Below are 22,703 nucleotides of genomic sequence, written 5' to 3' on the forward strand. Positions count from 1 at the left end.
GAGAAATGGACAGGCCTATTATGGAGCACCAAGGCTCTTTCCTGCCCCAGGGTCTTGAGCAGGGCAGGCACTACAGACATCTGCTGGGTGAGTAAGGTATACCTTCTTAGACGGTTATTCAGGTCACATGACTGACACTGATAGATGCTTTATTTCCCATATATTTCAATTGGTCAATGGTGTGGGGGAAATGAGCATGGATTTTTGTAGTCAGAAAGAAGTGGGTTCACATCTTGACTCTGTCCCTTCAGCAAGTCACTTAACATCCTTAGGTGTGCATCTACTCATCTCTAAACCGAGAGAAAGGAAGACACATCTCCTGATAGGTGTTGCCATAAAGAATATGAGATACCAGCCGGTTGCAGTAGCTCATGCTTTGGGAGGCTGAGGCAGGCGGATCACCTGAGGTCAGGAGTTTGAGACCAGCCTGGCCAACATGGTAAAAATTACAAAAATTAGCCAGGTGTGGTGGCTCACGCCTGTAGTCCCAGCTACTCAGGAAGCTGAAGTAGAAGGATCACTTCAACCTCAGAGGTGGAGGTTGCAGTGAGCCGAGACAGTGCCACTGCACTCCAGCCTGGGTGACAAGAGTGAAACTCTGTCTCAAACAAACAAACAAACAAACAAACAAACAAAAGAATAGAAAGGCAAGCGCAGTGCCTGGCATGCTGTGGTGTTTTAAAAAAAATGCATTGGTCCCCTTAAAACAACTATTAAAGAAAACAACAGGATACCACACTGCATGCGCAGTATGATCTTGCTAATGAAGGAAAAACCTGTAGGGGATAAAAAAGACTAGAGGAAAACAAAAATGTTTGTCACTGGATGGTGTAAATACAGGTAACTTTTTATTCTTTATACTTTCCAAATTTTTTATGATGAGATGATCAACTTCAAAACACTTGATCCCTAGATGATCAGCTTTTGAGGGCCTGGCACAACAGTGCTCTGCATAGAGTGAGGACTGAAAGCACCGAGGGATAACTATCGATTAAGTACCCAGGGTGTGCACATCATGCCAGTCCACTCTTCTCTAACCTTCCCAGTTCACAAAACTACAGCAGTACCTGCACAGTAAGCACTCAATAAACCACAGTGAGTCTTCTAATGCTTATCCTCCTGACCTCTCTGGAGGACGGGAGGGACAGGTGCTAACTTCAATGGACAAATGAGGGCCTACGGCACCAAGTGGAAGACAAGCTCAAGGTCACAGAGGGAGCAACAACCAGATGGGGCTGAGGCTCCCCAATGCCTCAGTCTTGTGACACAGTTCTGCAGACCAAGCTGCTTTTCCAGCTCGGATTCTCCAGGTGCCAGCCAGCTGTCAAAGGCTGTCGTGTGATGGTCTCCTCCCGTGGGCCTCAGAGCAGCCCGGAGACACTGACCTTGTTGAAGTCCTCTGCTGTTGCCCTCATCTCCTTCCAGGTCTTGTTCAACAGCTGGATGCAGATTCCAAAGAGCTCTTCAAAGGCTCGGTCATGGGTAAAGAACATCGGGTGGTAGTCATTGCGTCCTTCATTTGCTGTGGAAGTGAAAAAACAGGGAGAAGATGAAGCCTCTGTCCACAAGGGCCTGGGAGCTCATGTCTGGAAACTTTGCACCAAAGTCCCGAGGAACAACAGCAGCCCAAGGCGCGCAGTTAACAGGGAGTGTGGGATGGGCGTTTCTCACTTCCTTAGCTTTCTTCTCCAGGGTGCATTTTCTTGCCTTCCCTCTACCCTGTTACAGACTCAGCCAGCCCTTACCCACAGGCATGGGGTAGCTTTGGAATATGATTCAAATTGCCAGTTCAAACAAAGCAACAACCATGATTCCCATAAATAAGGATAAGATGGAATTATCAGCTGATGCAGTGATTTAAAACAAAAAACAAAATTAAAAACCCACCTAAGGTTGTCTAGTCCCACTGACATCTTTTTTTTTTTTTTTTTTAAGATAGAGTCTCACTCTGTCGCCCAGGCTGGAATGCAGTGGCATGACTATGCTCACTATAGCCTTGACCTCCTGACACAGTGATCCTCCTACCTCAGCTTCCTGAGTAGTTGGGACCAGAGGCATGCACTACCAGTTGGCTAATTTTTGGTTTTGTTTTTTTTTTTTTTTTTTTTTAGAGATGGGGTCTCACTATGTTGCCCAGACTGGTTTTGGACTCCTGGGCTCAAGTGATCCTCCTGCCTCAGTCTCCCAAAGTGCTGAGATTACAGGTGTGAACCACCACGCCCGACCCCACTGACCTGTAACTGTTTATAATTTCAAGTCTCACTGAGCTCTTGATGACAAGGAATGGCTGAAGAAGAGGGAGCTGCAGAGACTTACGTAGTTCCCCAACCTGCAGTATTTCACAGAGCATTTTGGTGAGCTCAATGGCACTGCGGCCAAAGGGGCATTCATGTTTGTCTTCCCGGCTACTGTTCTCCAAGACAATCTGTCGGGGGAAGAGAAAGGGAGGATTAGGGAGATGAAGGAGGAAGGCAGGAGATGTGGCACCAGGACTGAGAAGGCCAGCTCCCCTGCCTTTACCCGGATGTAGGTGTCCTGGTGGACTTTAGCCAAGTACAGCATGTTGTCCAAGGCCAGCATTCCAGGAGGAGTCTGGGTAAAGTCCATGGCTGGATTGATGTGGTTCTAGAGAAATAAAGACACCCAATTTGAGATGCGGCAGTCTCCGTGTGTGCAGGGACCTGAGGGGATGCCCTCTCGCCTCTCCTCTTGATGCTGCTACCACTCAGCACCCACCTCTGTCCTAGCTCTTTTCACACCCATCACCACCACTGAACTGTGAGCTCTTGAGTGCTGGACGGTGGCTGCCTCACCATGCATCCCAGAACCTACTTCACATGCTGCTGCACACTGAGTAGGTACGCAAGAAATACTTCTTCCAGTTAACCCCATCCTCAAGCCCTACTCTATCACAAAATATTCACACTAGGTTTGCAAAGAACCTAGCAGTTTGGGTAAGAGGACAGGTCCCCTCTCTACCCACTCTAGCTGACCGCAACCCCCCTACAGATGGATTCGTTTCACAGGACCAAACTTTGCACATAAAGTCACAGACTCACCATCAACAAAGCAAAGCAAAGCAAGCATTAAAGCTCCACCAGCTTCCTAACTGTCATCTATTCCAGGGCCACCATGGGGTTGGTTGTCAGTGCTCTGTCTGGGTGGGACCATTGACTTCCCATCAGGGGAGAGGGCCTACCACCGTCTATGCTCTGAGATACTTACGGTAAATCCCAGCATTTTGTAGTCCTTTGTGTACATGGCTTTGCGTTTTTCGGTCCCACTCCCAGGGGCATTGCTAGGATCAGACTCTGCGTCAAATGCAATCCTCCTCAGTTCAAATATGATGTCCCTTTGAGCCTGCGAGGTGAAACAGTCAGTCAGCAGGTGAATCGGCTAACCAAGGGAGCAAGGAAAAGAAACAGTGGGTCAGGCTTTTCTGGGCCAAACTTTGGCCCCAATCAATCCCTTAGGAAGCATCACCTCTACCACAGCAGGACAGAAATGGGCTTGGCTCATGGTGCAGATCATGCTAGATTTTCTAGGGCAGATGCAAACTACTTCTGCAGACAAAGACCAAGCACAGTGCCTGGCACATAGACTAAGGCTGGACTGCACCACAGCCATGAGAAAACAGCTGCTCCACTTAGCACCCACCTGGTCATTGGGGTCCATCTTGGTCATCATCCTTTCTTCCAGAAGGTTAAAGGTTAGGACTTGAAGGACATACAGCTGATGGGCCATCTCAGTTTTGATGGGGCGGTTCCCTCGGATCACATGCTAGAAAAAGCACAGGCAGGGAGCAGGGGACTGAACTGATCTCTTTTAATGAAGGGCCACATCCATGCTAAGGAAAAGGAATGTATGTTGGGAAGGGAACAGAGCTTTCCTCCCACACACGAGGACTTCATATTCTAGAAGGCGATGGAGCATGAATGGGCTTGGTTCAGGCAGAGATGACTCACTGCAGGCCTGAAAGGCGCCATCCCTTCCTCTGCATTCCCCTGGGCAGGGGAAGTAGAGTGAAGGCAGGGGCTATACCCAACCACACCAGAAATGGGGGAGGCTACTCCATCAAGGCTATGATACAGAACATTGGGGGCTGGACCTTCCTCCAATCAGGCATTTCACAGGCCTACTAAATGCAAAACAATAGATGGTGTGCATGGAGGCAGAGTTGTTTTTCCCTTAGAAAAATAAAATGTTTTGGATGGCTTCACCCAGCAGAGAGGCTTTGGGAAAGGCCATTTTCTTTCAATGATACTGAGATAGCAACACAAAGGAGGAACAGTTCACTCTCCCACCAGCTCCCTCCCACGGCCCTCTCCTTCCTTCCTTCCTCTCACTTGTCCTCTCCTCTCTCCTATCACTCTGTCCCTGCTCCCTGTGCCGCCCACACCATGTCCCTCTCCCTCCTGACTCTCCCTCCCCACTGTCTCTGTGCACCCACATTCCCCTGTCGGTTCATCACCTCCTCCTTTGTCCCTCTGATGCCCACACCCCACTTTAGGTCCCCTGGTCCTGTCTCATGTTCTGTCTCTGTCTTTCTCTTGCATGCTGTGTCTCCCTCTGTCTGTCCTAGCTGATCAACCCTTGATTACATTCCTGTCTCTCACCATCCTGTCCTCACTCCCACAATATCCTGCTTCCCTTCTTGCTCCCTTGTATTTGTCACTCCCTCTGTCTCACCCACCATTATGAATCCTGTCCCTCTTGGTTCTTTCTTGCCCAAATGAGACTGTCCTCCATTTTCCACATGTACCACCACTATGTCCTTCAATTTCCCTACTCAGTAGCTCTGTCTCTAGGGCTGTGCTGTCCAGTATAGCAGCCACTAGCCATATGCGGCTATTTGCATTTAAATCAGTTAAAACAAATTTAAGTTGAAAATTTGGTTCCTTAGTTGCACCAGCCACATTTTAAGTGCTTAGTAGTCACCGTGGCTAGCGGCTACAGCAATGCAGATACGGAACACTTCCATTAACAGAGTTCTACTGAATAGCAATGCTCTAGAGCGCTCTGACTTTAGAGAGGTATCTGACTCAGTATCTTTTTAAAGCTCCTTCTAACTTTGGATCAGCTCTCCCTAGAGTTTGCTCTGACTCTAGATCAATCTCTTTAGACCTGTGAGGTCCAGTTTGGTAGCCCCCAGGCCCATGAAATGTTGTTAGGCCAAACTGAGAAGTGCTGTGAGTATAAATGCATACCGGATCTTGAAGCCTTAGTAGGAAAAAAGAAAATGTAAAATGTCTTATTAATAATATTTCATATTTATTACTTGTTGAAATGGTAACGTTTTCGATATCATGGGCTGAATAAAATATATTATTGAACTTAATGTCCCTATTCCTTTTTCATGCTGCTACTAAAATGTTTAAAATCATGTGCATGGTTTGGGTTCTATGTCCACTGGACGGTCCTGCTCTAGATCTCTTCCCCTACTGTGACTCCAGTGCTCTCTCCTTTTTCTAGCTGTTTCTCTAGATCTACACTTCCTAATACAGCAGCCATGAGCCACATATGGATATTTAAATTTAAAATGAAATTAAAATTACAAATTAGGTCCTCAGCCACAACAGACTTATTTAAAGTACTACACATGACTAGTGGCCACCATTGTGGACAGCACTTCCATAGCACATGCTAACATGCTGGAGTTAGGCCTCTGCCTGCATCCCTCCCTCCCTCTGAATCGGTGATCATGTCCAGTCCTGTAGCTCCCGCCCTGTCACAGGCACGCCCTCTGTCTCTTAAGCGTGAGATCGCTCTTCTTAGCTCAGTCTCACTGTTTCTTTCATCTCTCTAGCCTTACTCTCTTGTTCTCTCCTCTGTGCCCCCTGCCCCATAACTTCCCTTCCTTCCGACTCCCCCAGTCTCTCTCATGGCCAGGGGCTCTTCCCTGCCATCGCCACTTCTTTTCCCCTCCACACCTCTTCCTTTGCCTCACTCTGAGGTTTTCTTCTCCACTGCTCCCTCTCTCTACCTTCGTCTATCCTATTCCTCTCTCCTCACTCTTCTCCCTAATTTATAAAACAGCTTTGAATAGAGGTAGAAGTTAATGTGATTCTGATTTTCATTCTCTTTAATTCTCTTTCTCCAACTTAAGAAACATCAGGGCAGGAAGGTAATTAGTTATCCTAGCATCAATGACTTAAAGAAGTACAGCTCCAGTCTGATGAGTGACAGTTTGAGGTTTCACCTGAAGTCTCACTTAACTGTCAAGTATCTCAGGGTCTTAGTTCTCCGGCTTGACTCAGTGAAATCCCTGGACTTCAGTGACCATGCATTAGCCATTTCCTGCCAGGCCACTTAAGTCCTGAGTCCTGATGCTGAACTGCCTTCTATAGTGAAATCTTTACTTGTTCACAAGGTTTGTCCAGAAATGAGTTGAACTTCTAACCCGATTAAATAGTAAGTCTCAAACATAATTAAATTTCCCTCAGAAGGGCGCACTCATCCCCACACATGCAGAAGAGGGTGACCAGGAGAGCTGCTCAGGAGTGTAGGCAGGAATGTGTGGGAACCTGTGTACTCCTGTCACTTGTGGGCTTGGGGCCCCTCCTGCCAGGCTGGTAGCTGGGTGTGACCAGGGAAGCAGCCAGCAGGGAGAAGCTGGTTCTGCAAGGTGAAGTCTGGCAGACTCTGCATTTTAGAGCAGCTGACTGCTCAGCTTCACAAGTGCTCAGAGCTTACTTCTTCAATCCTATCACCTCTGCATCCTGTTCTGCCAATACAAGCAAAGTGCTTACTGAGTGCCAGACACCCTGCTAAGCACAGTATGTATATTAGCTCACTTAGTCCTCATATCCAGATGAGCAAACTGAAGTCCAGAGAAGTTATGTGAAATGCTCAAGATCAAAGATTGGAAAATGGGGACTCCAAAGTCCATGTTTAGCTTAAGTCTTAAACTTGACTTCTAATTTTTCATTTTATTCCCTTCACTGTGGTCTCCCAGGTTTCCCTTGTTTCTGACAGTTGATAAAGTTGCCTCCTTTTTTTTTGAGACAGAGTTTCGCTCTTGTTGTCCAGGCTAGAGCGCAATGGCCTGGTCTCGGCTCACTGCAACCTCCACCTCCCGGGTTTCAAGCAATTCTCCTGCCTCAGCCTCCTGAGTAGCTGGGATTACAGGCACCCATCACCACGCCCGGCTAATTTTTGTATTTTTAGTAAAGACAAGGTTTCACCATGTCGGTCAGGCTGGTCTTGAACTCCTGACCTCAGGCAATCCACCCGCCTCAGCCTCCCAAAATGCTGGGATTACAGGTGTGAGCCACCACGTCCGGCCAAAGTTGCCTCCTTTTAATTCAGATCCTTGGCTCTCCTCCTCCACTCCCACCGGCCCCACCTCCCAACGTCAGCCCTACTCCACCCCACAGATGGTAACAGGGATTTATACCTCTTTCCAGATCCCCCTGCCAGCTCCTGCTCTGCGCTCCTCCCTCAGGCACCCCTTAGCAAACACATGTCTTTCATGTGCTCTTTCTAAAATGCAAATCTGGTTACTTCACAAGCTCAATTAAATGCCCTCAGCTGTCCTTAGGAATGAGACTAACCTTTCCTGATCTGGTCCTCGCTACCTCTCTAGCCTCCTCACCTACTTGCTCCTTGCTCTGTGCCTAATCACACACTCCTTCTGGGTTCTGGCTACCCTCTGACTGAAATTCCTGTTATTCCCGGTCTGCCTACTCATCCTCTAAGGGTCACCTGAAGACATTCCTCTAAAGGTTTCCGGAAACACTCTCCTTCAAGGCAGAAATCACTGCTCCTCCTCCATCCTTTCCTAGACCACAGACCCAGATCACACCCCACTATGATCACTAGTATTTCCTACCAGGCCAGAAGGTCTTTGAGAGCAAATACACTTGCTTACTTAGTTCTGTCAGTGCCCTACACAATTCAGATTTTTAATCAGTGTCAGCTGGATGAGTTATTTTCCCCCTTTGTGCCTATTTTAACATATTCCCTCTGGATAAAAATTCTGGAGTTGCAGGGCAACAAACAGTAGAGCTGGCCTTGGTCCCTCCCTGGACGCACTGCAATTGCTGGTGAGATGGCTGCCTAGAGGCAACTCTGCTCACAGAAGATCACGGGAAAAAGCTCTTCAGTTCGAGAGGTATTTACCTATTGATAAGGTTCCTCTGTGTGTCCTCCTCACTCATTAATAATTTCAATAATAATATATTAACAATAACAGTAATAATTGTTGTTAATAGTAACAAAATAGTAACAAAATACAGTGTGCTCCAGGAACTCACATTCAGGATTATAGACCGGAGATGCTTCTGTGCAAATGCATTTGCCATATCCTGTGGAGGAAAATAAGCAAATATAAGGCAGGGTGGCAGGCACACACCTGTGACTACTATCGAGAGGAAGGTGATGTCAAAATTCTGGGCCTTTTTTGCTTTCTTAAATTTTTTTCCTCCCAAATGAAAAGTGGGTGAATGAACGAAAATCCACTGACCATCAGATGTATTTTACACTCTGCAACATTCCCTATTTTTGTGAGTGCAAATTAATTCAAATAGGATTTCCTTTCCTAATGGCACAATCAACTCCACTGTCTTCAAAGAGAGATGAGGACTGCTTGAAGATGAGACGCTTGTGTCACAAGGACATTGCACATGGACACAGAGCAGTGTGATGGTTTCTAAGCCACATGTATCGTGCCAGGTAGACCCCACTGCTAAGGCTAGAAGGAACTCTAGTGAAGCACTGACTCCAAACAAGGAAGGGCTTTGGTCCAGCAACCCCCTCCCACCCTACAGCAGACGGCTGGGGTCTGGACGCTCTACAACAGTAAGTAGTCTAGGATTCCGTTCTAACTGGCTTAGAGAACAATGGGTCTGGTGTTTTGGGTAATTTTTTATAACAGGCTCACTTTTTTAATAATATTTGATCCAGACTTTGATAGTTATGCTTTATTTATTTAGCCCACCCAGGAAATCAAGCATCCTACATAAATGAATCTTCCAGGGAGCAAAGCTTTAAGGGTTCTCTCAGAACCATTATTTTGACCATTCTTATGCAAATCTTTTAAAGACATATTATATACATTTATTTCTGAAGTGACTACAGTGATAATTTAATCACTGCTAAGGAGTCGGCTTCATCAAAAAGAACATCAGTGATTATTCTGTGTTGTGACACTGTGATACCCTGAGGAGCTACTGAGATGTGAAGCTATTTTCCCATAAACAAAATGGTCCCAGATTACAATGCCTTTAATTTTTCTGACAGCTTTTCATAATTCTTGTCTCCTCCTTCCAATGTCGACCATCACTTCTTACTGATGTTAATTACCATGACTTCATTTTCTAAACTGCCGCCTTCATTTAATTTTATAGAGAATCCTAAATCAGTGGGCCTGAGGGAGCTGTCACACCTCTCCTATGGAGTAGTATCTGTGAGCTCTCTGTCATTTTTCTCAGAGCTGAAAGGCCCCTCTGTCACACTTCTGGATTTCTAGCCATATTCCAAATGGCTAATGCTGCCAGGAACATTAAATTTTACTTTGCATTCTCTGAATACATACTGGCTAGCAGAGGAGGACAGTGGCCTAGAAACTTCTCTGGTAACTATAGGAGGTCGACTGAGATTAAATCTTGCTGTGGACAACTCATAAAGTGGGTAATTGACAGTGGTCTGCAGCTAGAATATAAAGGTCTTAGACCAAAAGCTTCTCTGTGGTGTCAGGGGGAGGCACTTATCCCCTTTCATCTCCTCGCAAAGCTGACCTCTCTAAAGCTCCCTATAATGAAGAAATGAGCATCCAAATTCCCTTTTGTCGATTGTCTAAACCTTTTCGGATTCCTACGGTCTAGTAAGAGTCCAAAAAGGGCATGGATACCTTTTCTCTTCCACTAAAGCAAGTAAGAAGGTGACGCATCCATGGTATTGTCTAGATCAAAGTTACGAGCTGTTTCTGAGTCTGGTCTTCCCTAGTTGAACTACAGACCCATGCAAAGGCACGTTATAAAGGAAGGCTGGGGCCACACTCCCTGGGGCAGGTACCCCCTTAATCCTTTCTGTGACTCTAATCTGCGGTACTTCCCTAAGTGTCCTGACAAAGGAGATTCACAGCACACAACCTTTCCCTGGGTCTTGGCATGCCCTGAACATCTAGATCAGACCATGAGATTCTTGCCTAGCTTTGACTTCCCCACCTGCAAGAGCCGGGGCCCTTTCCACATGGCAGTGCTACTTACAGTGACAGGCAGGTCTAGAGGATTAAGGTGCTTGTCCTGCCGGCAGAAAGCAAAAGCACAGAGAGAAGCAGACGGAATGAGCTTTCAGCTTACATTCAAACAAGGACCGGGAAGGCAGATTAACAGAGCCAAGCCATCCAAGAAAGACAAGGACAGACAGAACCACAGATGCTTCTGGTCTTCCCTCTAGAATCTACCAAGAGCTGGGTACATACATGATCCCACTTGAATTTCATCTTACTGAGCCCATGAGATTGTCAGAGAACTAAAATGTCTTACTTTTAACACCACTTGGGCTTTTCTCAGAGAAATCTAGAATGTTAGTATTGGAAGGGCTGTCAGAGATCATTTAAACTGGCCCTTTCATTTTACAGAAAGAGAAACTGAGACCCAAAGAGGTTACAAACACTTGCCCAGCCAGCAGCAGGGAGAATACTTAGTCCCAGGCCCCTCGGCTCTTAGGTCGGTGCTTGTTCCACCACCCAGCTGATTGTTAGTTTCCTCATTTGTGAAACAGGGATCTTGTTTTTCCTCGGACATCCTTGCGAGGTAAACAAGGCAGATGTTGTTGCTCCCATGTGACAGGTGAGGAAACTAAGGTTCACAGAGGCAGAGCTATCTGCATAATGTCACAGTTAATGAACAGGGGAAGGAAGATGTTTAGAATCTCCATCAGAGAACCTTTAAACATAAGATTTAGTGTGAAATCCCATTCATATTGGACTCGTTGGACTCAGGGTACCCACAGGGTCTCCTCTTCCTTATTCTTGATTCTGTAACCCAGGAGTTGGCAAACTATGGCCATATTAGGCTTGTTGCCTGTTTTTGTAAATAAATTTTATTGGAAGACAGCCATACCCATTCATTTACCTACTGGCCGAGGCTGCTTTTGGCTACAATGGCAAGGTTGAGTAGCTATCACATAGACCATATGGCCCATAAAGTCAAACATATTTATTCTCTGGCCCTTTAGAGGAAAAAGTTTGAAGGGCCCTGCTCTCATCTAAGACCCAGCTGGTTTCCCCTCATAGTTCTTCCCTGGGTCTTCCTTAGCAAAGCCACCCTGCTGGGCTCCAGACCAGACAGCTAGGAGGAAGAACTCTTGGGAAAATGGCTGGATTTGTGCTCTCTGCATAGCAAAGAGTGCATGGGGTGAGAATTATCTCAGAAGAGCCCAGATGAAAAATGTGAAAAGGCAGCCACAGACCTGTCGTTTGTCCTCAGGAGCCTTCAGAAAAAGTGCATTAATCAGTGCAATGGCGTAGGTCTGAATCTCCTGGTTGGAGCTGTGTCAATGGAGAAAGAAGGCAGAGGGAGATTAGAAGACTGAACAGCAAGATGATGCTTAGAAATGGTTTAAAACAATCACTCACAGATTATAAGCAAATAATGATCTGGAGCTCAGTCTCAAAAGCATTCAAAGTGGGCGTGCTCTTGACCCAGCAATTTCACTAATAGGAATTTATCCTAAGACAGTAATCAGAGAGCTATGCAAGATTTACTGACAAGGCGTTTCATTAAAGTACTACTTAAAAAAGAATGGAAAGTAATCCAAATGGTCACATTAGCCAACATTTATACATATGAGAATCTTAAGTAGTTATTAAAAGTCATGTTTTAGGGTAAAGATTCTTAACCTGGGATTCAGGGATGGGCTTAGAGTATTTGTGAACCCCAGGAATGATACAGAAATTATTCTATGTAGTTTGCCAACTAAGTGGTATTTTTTCCAAACTGGTGAGAGTATATACTTGTTACCAGATTTTCAAAGGTGTCTAGGTTGCAAAAAAGACTTAGAACTACCCTTTTAGAAAAATCTTTGACATAGAGAAATGTTCAAGATGTATTATTCAGTTAAAAAAAATCAAGGTACACATAGTATATATAATGAGATCCCAATTTTGTTAAAAATATGCATAAAAATACTGAAGGGACATTCAATTTAATGTTTAACAGTGGGTATGTCTGGAGGTGAGATAATGGGCAAATAATTTACTTTTTGCGTTTTTCTGTATTTTTAAAGTCTTTGACGATAAACTTATTTTATTATGAACAAACAAAATAACTACTATCGTTCTCTGGAATCTTACAATCCTGGTACCTGACATCTCCACCTGCCATGTCTTGGGTGCATTCTGTGGCTGTCTTTCCAGAGGGTCTGATGGGCTTCCTGGTTAGTCACATGGTACCCAGGGAGTCTAACAGAGGGCACTAAGTGTCCCTCAGCCCAAAAAGGAAAGCATATAAGTTCTGGTGACAGCTGTGGGCTGAAAGTATTGGCTCCTATGAAATGCCATGTTCCCCTATCATCCCTAGGGAGGCAACTGGGGCCACTCTGAATTCAGAGACAAAAAAAAACCAGAGAGGTAGATGTGAGGTTACAGGAAAATCAGAATTCTCTATCTGGAGTTTATAATGTCCCTCTCACCTTAATCAACCTTGGTGGCTCGCTGGGTATGAAAGCTGAGGCTAGACCAGGCATGGTAACTCACACCTGTAGTCCCAGCTACTCAGGAGGCTGGGGTGGGAGGACTGCTTGAGCCCAACAGTTTGAGACCAGCCTGGACAACACAGCGAGACCCTGTCTCTACAAAAAAAAAAAAAAAAAAAAAAACTAGCCAGGTGTTGTGGAGTGTGCCTGTGATTCCAGCTACTCGGGAGGCTGAGATGGGGAGGATCGCTTGAGCCTGCAGTGAGTTATGATCATGCCACTGCGCTCCAGCTTGGGCGGCAGAGTGAGACCCTGTCTCAAAAAAGAAAAGCAAAGAAAGCTGAGGCTGAAAATTCCTTAAAAGTGACAAGGAGAAATCAGAGTTGCAAAGAAATAATTGTGCTTTCTTTTTACTTGGATTAGTGGGGAAAAACAAGTTGGGAGCATAGCTGAGTGAAGACAGGGCCACTATAAACTCCCAAATCTGGGAGCTATGACTTCCCCTCGAACTGGTGGGGGATTCTGGCAACATTCTGACAATGTCTAAAAAACAGAAGTGAACAACAGTCAGAAGAGAATCAACAGGAGTGCCACCACTGTTTTCCAAAGTCCAGCTTCCTTACATGGTGTAGGTTGGTTGGAAGTGAGGTAAAAACAGCGGAGACGGGAGAAACATTGCTCCAATGGGTTCATTTGTCATATGGTCTCAGTATCTGGTAAAATGTTTTAGGATGTGATAAGAGTCTTAACAAACAAACAAAGGAAAAAAGCCCCTGAATTTACTGAATACCTAACCCAGGTTGGCCTCTATGCTGGACCTTTTTAAAATCTCCTTTGATCCTCACAGTGTGAGAGGTGAAGGTGATTAACCTATTCTAGAGATGAAGAAACTGAGGCCAGAAGAGACTAGGTTACTTGCTGATGGCAGAGACCTAGTATGCAGAAGAGCCTGGATTTGAACTGATATTCCAAACTCACACCTGTGTGATATTTCTTACAAATCACCCACAGTGCATTGTCGGTTCAGTGAGCATTCATTCAACAAGCACTAATTGAGCCTCTACTTAAATCAAAACAGGGGATACAACAATGATTGGTCTCTGTTTCAAGGGGGCTGTATGTTCAAAATGGGCAACAGATAATAAAAATCCAGTATTTTATATAATTATCATAGGTACAGAGACTACTGGGCCCATGTGAGAAAGCATCTAATTTTGCCTGGTACCACCCTGGTATGGGAAGACTGGGAAAATCTTCATTTTAACCTAAGGGGCAGAGAGAGTTACAGAGGATTTTGGGCAGGAGCATGACATGATCAAGTCTGAATGATGGGAGAAATTCTGGCAGGAGTGTGGAAGAGGTGATGAATGAAGAAGCCAACCAGCAGCTTGGAATATAAGCAAAGGAGAGTAGGATTGGAAGACTTAAAATAAGAGGAGAAAAGAGGACAGACAAGTGAAGGGAGGGAGGTGTAGGGTTTTTTACTCACACCTGGAGGTGTGAGATGAGCTGTCCCACGGTGATTTCCTCGGCTATCTTCTGGTACAGACTCTGGCTGTTCAAGACCATGCTCTCCAGGATGGCCAGGGACCTCTGAAGGATTGACACGTCCACCATGGGCTGGCTCACATACCCTGCAATCTAGACCCAGAGATGGCACATCAATTGAGAAGCTCAGGGCCCAAGAAAGATAGAAGCTTAGCATCTGATGCTAGCCCTTGAAGCTCTCTCTGCTTCACATTTGGGCAGCTGTTGCTAGGTGGATAGTGGTATCTGGTTTATGGCTACCCTGGCCAATGTGCCAGGGATTCCCTTGGCATGGATACCTTAATCTCAGATTATAGTATCCACTTAATTGTTTCCTCAAAATCTAAAAGCTTAATTCTTTTTATCAAAATAAGGGTTCCAGTTTGAGAAAGTGGGGTATAAAAAAGCAGAGGATTTTACTGATACTGGGATCTCATTTTATCTCCATGTACCTCCCCTGACACACACTCCCGCTAAACACACTTAGACTTTGAGAGGTAGAAAGGACCTTGAAGCCTTTTACTCTAATCCTTCTTCTCAGTCCCCATTATAATATCCTTGACACATGGTCATTTCACTTGTGTCCAGTGTCGGGGAGTCCCAATGTCCTAAGCCAATGATAGCTGAAGTTCTAGGGCAGCAGATACAATATTATTCATTGGTTTTAGTTCAGTTTTCTGAATTGACACTGCTCCTTTGTGTAAAAGAAAGGAGGGTAAAACCAGAAGTACCCTCTCCCACCCACTGAACTTAGTCTGACAATCCAAACAGGCTACCTTGCAGATTTGTAAATAGAAGGCAAATTTACAAATGAAATGCAAATTTTTATATATATATATATAAAAAGAAGAGAGAGCTCAGGAAGTCGGTCAAAAGACTCAGGGCTAGTACTGGTTGACTGGCTGGCTTTATCCCCAGTCTCACTGACAATCTAATTCTACTTTGATCATATTTAGTTCTGACGGTCCAGTTCCATCTCAGTGCAGGCCCTGAGAATATAACAAAATGCAAATCTTTCAGAAGCCACAGAAGACTAGAGCTTGAGGATGAAAAATCTGGCCCCAGGGAATATAAAGCTGATCTCACCAGAATGGCAATATTGCCTGTATCTCCCCTTAAGCCTTGTGAACTGGCAGCTGAGGGAGGAGAGAAAGACAGAATGTTGGAGGCCTCACCTGCTTAATAAAGGTGATTGAAACCATGTCCCAGGAGACAATGCCATGGTCCATGAGCTCTAGGAAGGCAGTCAGGGTGAATGCCAGCATCTCACTGTAGCTGAGACACGTGCAACACACACACAAAATAGACAAAGATTCAGATCGGGAAACACAGGTGTGAGGGCAGCCACAAAAAAGATGAATTTTAATGTGAACACCCCATGGGAAATCAGTCGATGCAACTGTAACTGTAAGTGCCTGTGTGCACACCTAGCCAGTGTAGAGCAGATTCAGCCCAGGTATCTATCGCTGCAAAAAAAAAAAAAAAAAAAAAATGTTGCTGGGTAATTAGATCTTCCTTCTCCATATGCTTCATCCCAGGGACACAGAATCACTTATCTATTTCCCAAGACCAAAGAAGACATTGGACCTTTGTCAAACTCCAACACCTGTTGGGAGAACCTAAGGAAGTGTAAGTGCCATGTTAACCTTTGGGCCAAGAGGCAGTAGAGTGCAAGAGATGGGTTCAGTTCCTGTCCACCTTACTAACCAAGCAAATTTTATCTTTTCAAAATTCAGTGTCTTCCTCTGTAAAATCAAGTTAGTCTCACAGCATTAACCTCACAGGGTTGTGGAGACGACAAGATGATGATGTATGCAAAGCTCTTATTCTAGTGCTGGTAGAGAATAAGGATTAAAATGTTTTCTCTTTTTTCTCTTCTCCTTATACATTTAATCCTTTATACATCTGTACAGTGCTCTAGAATTAACAGATGATATTCCTATTTACAAAGCATGTTCAGACACATTCTCATTAACAATACTTCTCACAATAATACTGCAAGGTAGCTATTATTATCCTCAGGCTGAAGAGAGTGAAACTAAGGCCAGTCTAACCCTGCACCCTTGGGAGACTGTAGAACTATGTCAGTGCTGATGGCAGCTGAAGGCTTCAGGACTTCAATACAGCTGGAAGATCCAATATGTAAAACAAATATCTATGATTAGTTACTCGATTTGGCTAACAATTTCAATAGTTGATCTATGGGCTGAGAAGATTTCTGACTCCCTCTTTGGCAGGTTAGGCTCCAAGCACCTGTTTACTGATTGCTGCTCACAAGGCACAACTGCCCACCGCATGCATGTGAACTCTGGGGTATGATGAAGATGCTTGTGGGTATCACAAAGTTCTGGTCTCCTCCTCCCTGTGCAAAAGTGTGGCAGGGAGATGGTGAATGGGTAGGTTGACACCTGTGGTAAACACAAAGGAAGGCGTGTGTGTGTGTGTGTGTGTGTATGGGGTGGGAGGTGACTGAAGAGGGAGGAGCAGGGGATGATTACAAACAGACACCTGGGAGATACTGGACCATCTGCTCACTAACCCTCATCAAACCAAACATTTCCAGCAATTAACAGGTCTGTCACGACATGACTCCTCCTGACTTCTCTAGCCCCTATTTTCACTGCTCACTTGGCACAGTACTGTTTTGTACTATTATTTAATTTGTGAGAGCCCAAATAGACTACATGATTTAGAATCACAATATGGAATTATATCTCTTGGTATGGACTCTAGTGCTTGGCACACTGCTCTGCACACAGGTGGTATTCAATAAACTCCTTATTTGACTCAAGGGAAATGAGACTAGGATGCCCTGTGGGATGTAGTAAATCGTCAAAGTCCTTGGAACGAGACCTTAGTCATACTCACTGGGACAAGAGCTTGGTTCCACTTTCCACGAGCCTTGTCAGCACAATGATGCCATCCATGTTGATGAACTCAGTAGCGAAAGTCACGTCGGCAGAGAGCTTGGCCAGCTCCTTCATGGCATCCAGCCGGGTCTCCATGTTGGAAGACTGGGTCCTCTCCATCAGCTGGCGTGCAGCCCGGGACTAGGAGGCCAGGGACAAGATATGTGCCATCTGCTCCTTGGAGCAGGTTACTACTCTGTGGATAGCTCACAGAGGCCCTTCTGTGGACATCCAAACCTGAGGCAGAACTAGTTTTTTCACACAGCTTAGGAGTTGCTAAATAAATGTTTGTGGAATCAATCAGGGAGTTATTAGTATGCCAAAACCAATCTGTAGTTATCTGCATCTTTTCTGTACCGCTTTGGCCTATGGATTTAAAAAATTCCTACCAAGGGAATACTGGAGGCATCTGGGAGGCCCACTAACGATGGTAAGTCACAGAGAAAGAGATACTGGTTTAATAGAGGAAGGTTTTCTATTTAAGCTGTCTTGCTGGGTGCGTGGCTCATGCCTGTAATCCCAAGGCTTTGAAAGGCCAAGGCAGGATTGCTTGAAGCCAGGAGTTAGACACCAGCCTGGGCAACAGAGTGACACCCTGACTCCAAAAAATGTTTTAAAATGAGCCAGGTGTGGTGGTGCACACCTGTAGTCCTAGCTACTCAGGAGGCTGAGGTGGGAAGACTGCTTGAGCCCAGGAATTCAAGGTTGCAGTGAGCTAGGACTGCACCACTGCACTGCAGCCTGGGTAACAGAGAAAGACTCTCAAAAATAAAAAATAAAATAAAATTGGCCAGGCACAGTGGCTTACACCTGTAATCCCAGCACTTTGGGAGGCCAAGGCGGGCAGATCACGAGGTCAGGAGTTCGAGACCAACCTGACCAACATGATGAAACCCCGTCTCTACTAAAAACACAAAAATTAGCTGGGCATGGTGGCATGCGCCTGTAATCCCAGCTACTCAGGAGGCTGAGGCAGGAGAATTGCTTGAACCCAGGAGGCAGAGGCTGCAGTGAGCCGAGATCGTGCCACTGCACTCCAGCCTGGGCAACAGAGTGAGACTCCATCTCAAAAAAAATAAAATAAAATAAAATAAAATTTATAAAACTGTTAGACAGCAGAAGAGGTTTCTCTTGAGGTATTAAGCTCCCTGTCAGCAGAAGCAATCAAGGAGAATCTGGACAACCATCTGTCAAAGACGCTGTAGAAGGGATTCTTGCATTGGGTGAAGAATTTAATCTGATGTCCTCTAAGGTCCCTTTTAATCCTAAAATGTGAAAAGCCTGGCAATTTTTTAAAAACTTTCTCTTAAAATCCATATGATTGTTCCTCAAAGTGACAGTTCTGGGGAAACTTTAAGAACATCAAGGAGCCAGAAACAATTTCCCAATCATTTTTTGAAAATGAAGGCTGGTGAAGACAAAACCTCCTCCTGGCACATGAACTTTTCCTAGCAGGATGCCTGCCTCCTTTTCTGCAAGCTGCGGCTAAAATCCCTCCTCTAGTATTCAGTGGGCTTTCCTTCTGCTGAGCTCGTTACTACATAGTGCCTCACAATTTATTGTTTCATCATTCTCTGTTTTTTGGGTGTTAATTTAATGTTCTCCACTAGAAAGCAAGAGACTTAAGAACAAAAACACTCCTGTCTTCTTTCCTTTTTCTCAGTGTTAAGCAAGTGACTGGAGCCCAATTCCTGCTGCTGCCAAGGAGTCAGGCCTGCTGGCCCTCTCCCCTTTGCCTCTCCTCTTTTACTATTACAAAGCTGGCCCTTCAAAGCACAGTGCTCTCTGCAATACAGAAGCCCTCGCTATCTCTACAGTGGAGAAAATGTGCACCACGGGAAAAGGTCATAGCATAGAACAATCTGAAGAGCACTGGTCTGCATCCCACTTAGAAACCTCCAACTCCAAATGTCAGTTTTCCTCCTGAGACAGCATTTCTGGGCTGCTGCCTCCCGCTCCAGAGAGATGTGCTTCTGGGAAAGTCAACTACACCGTGCAAGAGGTCTGTGAAATGTGTCGGCACTTCCATAAAAGTGAGTAACTCCCAGACTGTCGTATTAAACTACCAGAGCTTAGGAGGGAAGAATGAAGTCCTTAAGATGAGAAGAGTTCAGGAGAAGAGGGGGAGGCAGAAGAACATGATGGGAGGAATATGGGCCTAGAGTCAGACAGACCTGGGTCTGAGAGCGGGCTTGGCTACTTTATTAGCTGTGTGACAAGTGGCAAGTAATTTAACCTCTCTAACCCTCAGTTTCCTTGCCTACAGAATGGGGCTATCAAGAGTACCTATCTCATGGGATGTCTGTAAAGATTAGATGATTTAATTACACAAAGTATTTAGCAAAATATAGGCATTCAGTAAACGTTGGCTGATATCACTTCATACCTCCCCTCCTCTCAGATGAACCAGTCTCTCTCTGCACCAAGAAAAGAGGTGCCATCATGCCCTTAATTTTCTGGCTGCCCTTCTACAAATGTAACCAAAGGTGCAACCATATTGGCTGTCTTCTTCATGGGCCTAGCAGTCAAAGTGATTCCCTCCACCTGGGCTTTGAGTCCTTCTTCTCCTGGTCCACTAAGGTCCTGTTCTATTGATTACCTGCTTTCCTGCACCTTCAACCTTCCTCTCTTCCATCTGAACACATTCTTAAGGGCACATAAAAAATTGCAACAGAAACAACCACCAAGAAGGGTCAGAAAGGTGGGGAACTGGGCAGATGGGGACAGGAGTTGCGGGGAGACCTTTTGCTACATCTCTGTGAAAATTTTTGATTTGTGAAACACATGAATGCCTTACCTGCTTTTAAAAAGCACATCTTTTTGACTCCACGTCCCCTTCGCGTTATCACCTTCTCTGTGTTTTAAAACCAAGCTTCTTGATACAGCAGTAGACTCAAAGTCCTCACTGTTTTACCTTTCTTTTACTTGACCCACTTCAGTCTGGCCACCTGGCCTCCCCACCATAACTTTTTTGTGAGTATCACCAGTGTCCTCTAACCTCCCATGTCATTAGACAGCTTTTCTGCTCTCAGTTTACTAAATCTCTCTGCTTATTAAAAATTGCAGACATTACTCTCCTCAGTCCTGACACTCTCCCTGCCCAAAGCTCCTCAGTCACTTCACCTTCTTGGTGTTCTTTCTACCCTTCTGGTTGCTTCCTTAGTGACCTTTAAGGGCTGCTCTCACAGAAACCAGGGTCATCCTCCATTCTCCCCTTTCCTTCCACATCCAGCATATCACCATACTCATAAAGCTTACCTCCTAGATACTCTTCATATCCATCCTTTCATCTCCATTACCATTTGCCTTCACTGGGCTGTTAACATTCCTTATTAGCCTCTTCAAAGGTTCCTACTACCACCAACCTTCTTCTTAAGGCCCATCTTCCACATGGTCACTAAAGTGATCTTTCTAAAACTTAAAATCTAAACATAACATATCTTCCTGCTTAAAATTCTTCAATGTCCTCAGTTTCCTTCTGGACAGAGTTGAAACCTATGAGTAGGCCATCAAGGAACCTTGAATATCTGGCTTCTCAATGACTGCTACAAGCCTCCAGCCACCCAGCACTCCTGCTTTTCCCAAACACAGCATACCTCTGTGCCTTGGCATATGCTGATTTCTCTGACTGGAATACTTTTCCTTTTCTTATTTCTCTAGCTAATTCTTGCTCATCCTTTAACATCTGAGCTAAGTGACACCTTCTCTGGCAAGACTTTCTGGAAATCTCCAGGCTGAGTTAGGTGGTCCCCTTTGTGAGTTCCCACAGCTCCCTAAGCAACTTTCTCTCAAGACCCTTGAGACAGGCCTTCTATTGCATTTGTTTACTCCCCACTAGGTGGTGAGAACCAAGACAGACTTATTTTCCTGTACTATTTCCTGATACAAAAAGACTGACTTTCTTATCTCCAGAGTCCTTATTTCTAGAACAGAGTCTGGCCCATGGTAGGTGTTCATATTTGTTTGTGACATGAATAAACTCATAAGGAAGAAAGAATACCTACCGGGGAGATAGCCAGTTGTAAGATTGTCCCATTCTTAATGTCACTGCGAGTCTGGGTAGTGAAAAACAAACAAAAAAAGTAACTAAGATAAAATGTTAAAGTGGTACAAGCAAGTTGAATCAACAATAATGTTTTGTCTTTTTTACAGTAGATGTAACTGAGGCTCTTCAGTCGGGCCCTCTTCTCCTGCTTATTCCTTGGCAAAGAGTTTCTAAGATCCTCCTCTAGCACCCTGGGCACTCAGGAAGTAAAAGCCACCTTTTTCTAGCCACTAGGGAAGAACAAGGGCTGGTGTTTCCCAGTCTGTCCGGAGAGTGACTCTTTACCCAACACATGGAAGCTACCTGGATGCTGAGTGAAGATAAATAGTGCCGTCTCCTTGGGTCGTTTACTTCCAAGCAAGGCCCATATTGATTTTGCCTCTCCCTGTACTAACCTGTTCGGTGATGTACAGCTGAGGACCATCTGCGTAACGGAGGGTATAATACTCTGGGTTTGGCAACGACCACCTATGCAAGAGAAAAACAGTATATCCCACTTGGCCACTCTCTTGTTCAGAAGCTGCTCATAAGTAATTTTCAAAAGAGTTGCTCAAGGGATTGGGTGGCCTATTTGGAATACAGCGGAAACAAAGCTTTAGGTTGTCATGTTGAAAAAATCATGGCCTCAGCCTTTTGTAAAGATGAGCACCACAATAGGAGGTGTGCAGAACTGAGGAGGGGTCTCAGATCCTACCTCAATAGGGCAATGCTAGACTTTAAGGAAAAAATTAAGAAGTATAAACGTCTTAGGAGTATGGTTGTCAACTGTACTTCCTTCCCAAGACAATGATTCCCAAGACCCCCATGCTGAGGACCTGCCTAACTGGAGATCCTTCCCAGAACTCCCCTCAAGGTGTGGGAGTGCTCTTTCAGTCGGAGCTGCCACTGTTGAAAACGAGGTCCATTTCAACCTACCCATCACAAACTTCCTTGATAATGGATGCCAGGGGCCGTTTCTGAAAGAGAGAGAGAGAAAGCCTTCAACAGCAGCAACATCCTACTCATGCCAAGGTTCTGACAAGAGGCCTGCCAAGCAGGGTCAAGCTGGGGTATGAGAATGAACTTCTTTCCTAACAGCTTTTGTTGAAGAGGAAGCCTCTCCCAAGCCATGGTGACCGACCTTCCCTAGGGTGGGCCAGGCCCAAAGCTTAGCCTTCCTGTTGCTCGTTCTTACTCTTGATGCCGGTGGTCCCCATCCCTCAAGATGTCCTCTGCCATGCACTCCCCAGGTGCCTTTCCTTGAACCAATGCTTCTCACTTCAGGAGCATACCTGGTCGATTTCAAGGAGCTGGGCGTTAGCACCTGGCCACTCAATGGCCACTTTGACAATGTCTGACGGTGGTGGCATCGTTCCCAATGGGCTCTAATTCTGCGAGACAAAAACACAGACACGGCTGCCTGGGGAGAAAGAATCAGAAAGGTAGAAAAAGAGTATTTCTTCATTTTTCACTCTTGTTACATGTTTTGAAGAGTCTGAAGACAGACACTGCATAAAGTAACACATGAAACTACTTGGTTTGAATTTTTCTAGATCATACCACAACTTCTGCTTAGGATTTTGTCTCTTGAGATTAAATCAGCA

At 45.2% G+C, this 22,703-nt stretch overlaps 1 protein-coding gene and 1 long non-coding RNA gene across 9 annotated transcripts in view; one reads left to right on the plus strand and one right to left on the minus strand.

Annotated features, from left to right (window-relative positions):
* ELMO2 (engulfment and cell motility 2) overlaps positions 1-22,703 on the minus strand; it is a 40,584-nt gene that overhangs the window by 5,943 nt on the left and 11,938 nt on the right. Inside the window, exons 1-15 of one of the 8 annotated variants that reach the window (XM_009437330.3) lie at positions 22,392-22,484; positions 22,036-22,076; positions 21,516-21,588; positions 21,080-21,130; positions 17,035-17,216; positions 15,342-15,441; positions 14,129-14,280; positions 11,416-11,494; positions 10,209-10,244; positions 8,256-8,306; positions 3,658-3,780; positions 3,226-3,360; positions 2,521-2,625; positions 2,317-2,425; positions 1,386-1,522 (exon numbers count right to left, since the gene is read on the minus strand). In XM_009437330.3, the coding sequence (XP_009435605.1) occupies positions 1,386-1,522; positions 2,317-2,425; positions 2,521-2,625; positions 3,226-3,360; positions 3,658-3,780; positions 8,256-8,306; positions 10,209-10,244; positions 11,416-11,494; positions 14,129-14,280; positions 15,342-15,441; positions 17,035-17,216; positions 21,080-21,130; positions 21,516-21,588; positions 22,036-22,076; positions 22,392-22,469 (1,452 nt within the window). In that variant the 5' untranslated portion in view covers positions 22,470-22,484. Of the gene's footprint in view, positions 1-1,385; positions 1,523-2,316; positions 2,426-2,520; positions 2,626-3,225; positions 3,361-3,657; positions 3,781-8,255; positions 8,307-10,208; positions 10,245-11,415; positions 11,495-14,128; positions 14,281-15,341; positions 15,442-17,034; positions 17,217-21,079; positions 21,131-21,515; positions 21,589-22,035; positions 22,077-22,391; positions 22,520-22,703 lie in introns of those variants that run through there. The other 7 variants (XM_063802565.1, XM_063802566.1, XM_009437333.4 and 4 more) reach the window with 7 other exon arrangements.
* LOC134809140 (uncharacterized) lies at positions 15,705-22,506 on the plus strand. The gene is made up of 3 exons (XR_010154038.1): positions 15,705-15,795; positions 18,739-19,108; positions 21,228-22,506. It is a non-coding gene; the product is annotated as an uncharacterized LOC134809140 (long non-coding RNA).

Source organism: Pan troglodytes, chromosome 21 (assembly GCF_028858775.2).
Source record: "Pan troglodytes isolate AG18354 chromosome 21, NHGRI_mPanTro3-v2.0_pri, whole genome shotgun sequence".
Taxonomy (NCBI): domain Eukaryota; kingdom Metazoa; phylum Chordata; class Mammalia; order Primates; family Hominidae; genus Pan; species Pan troglodytes.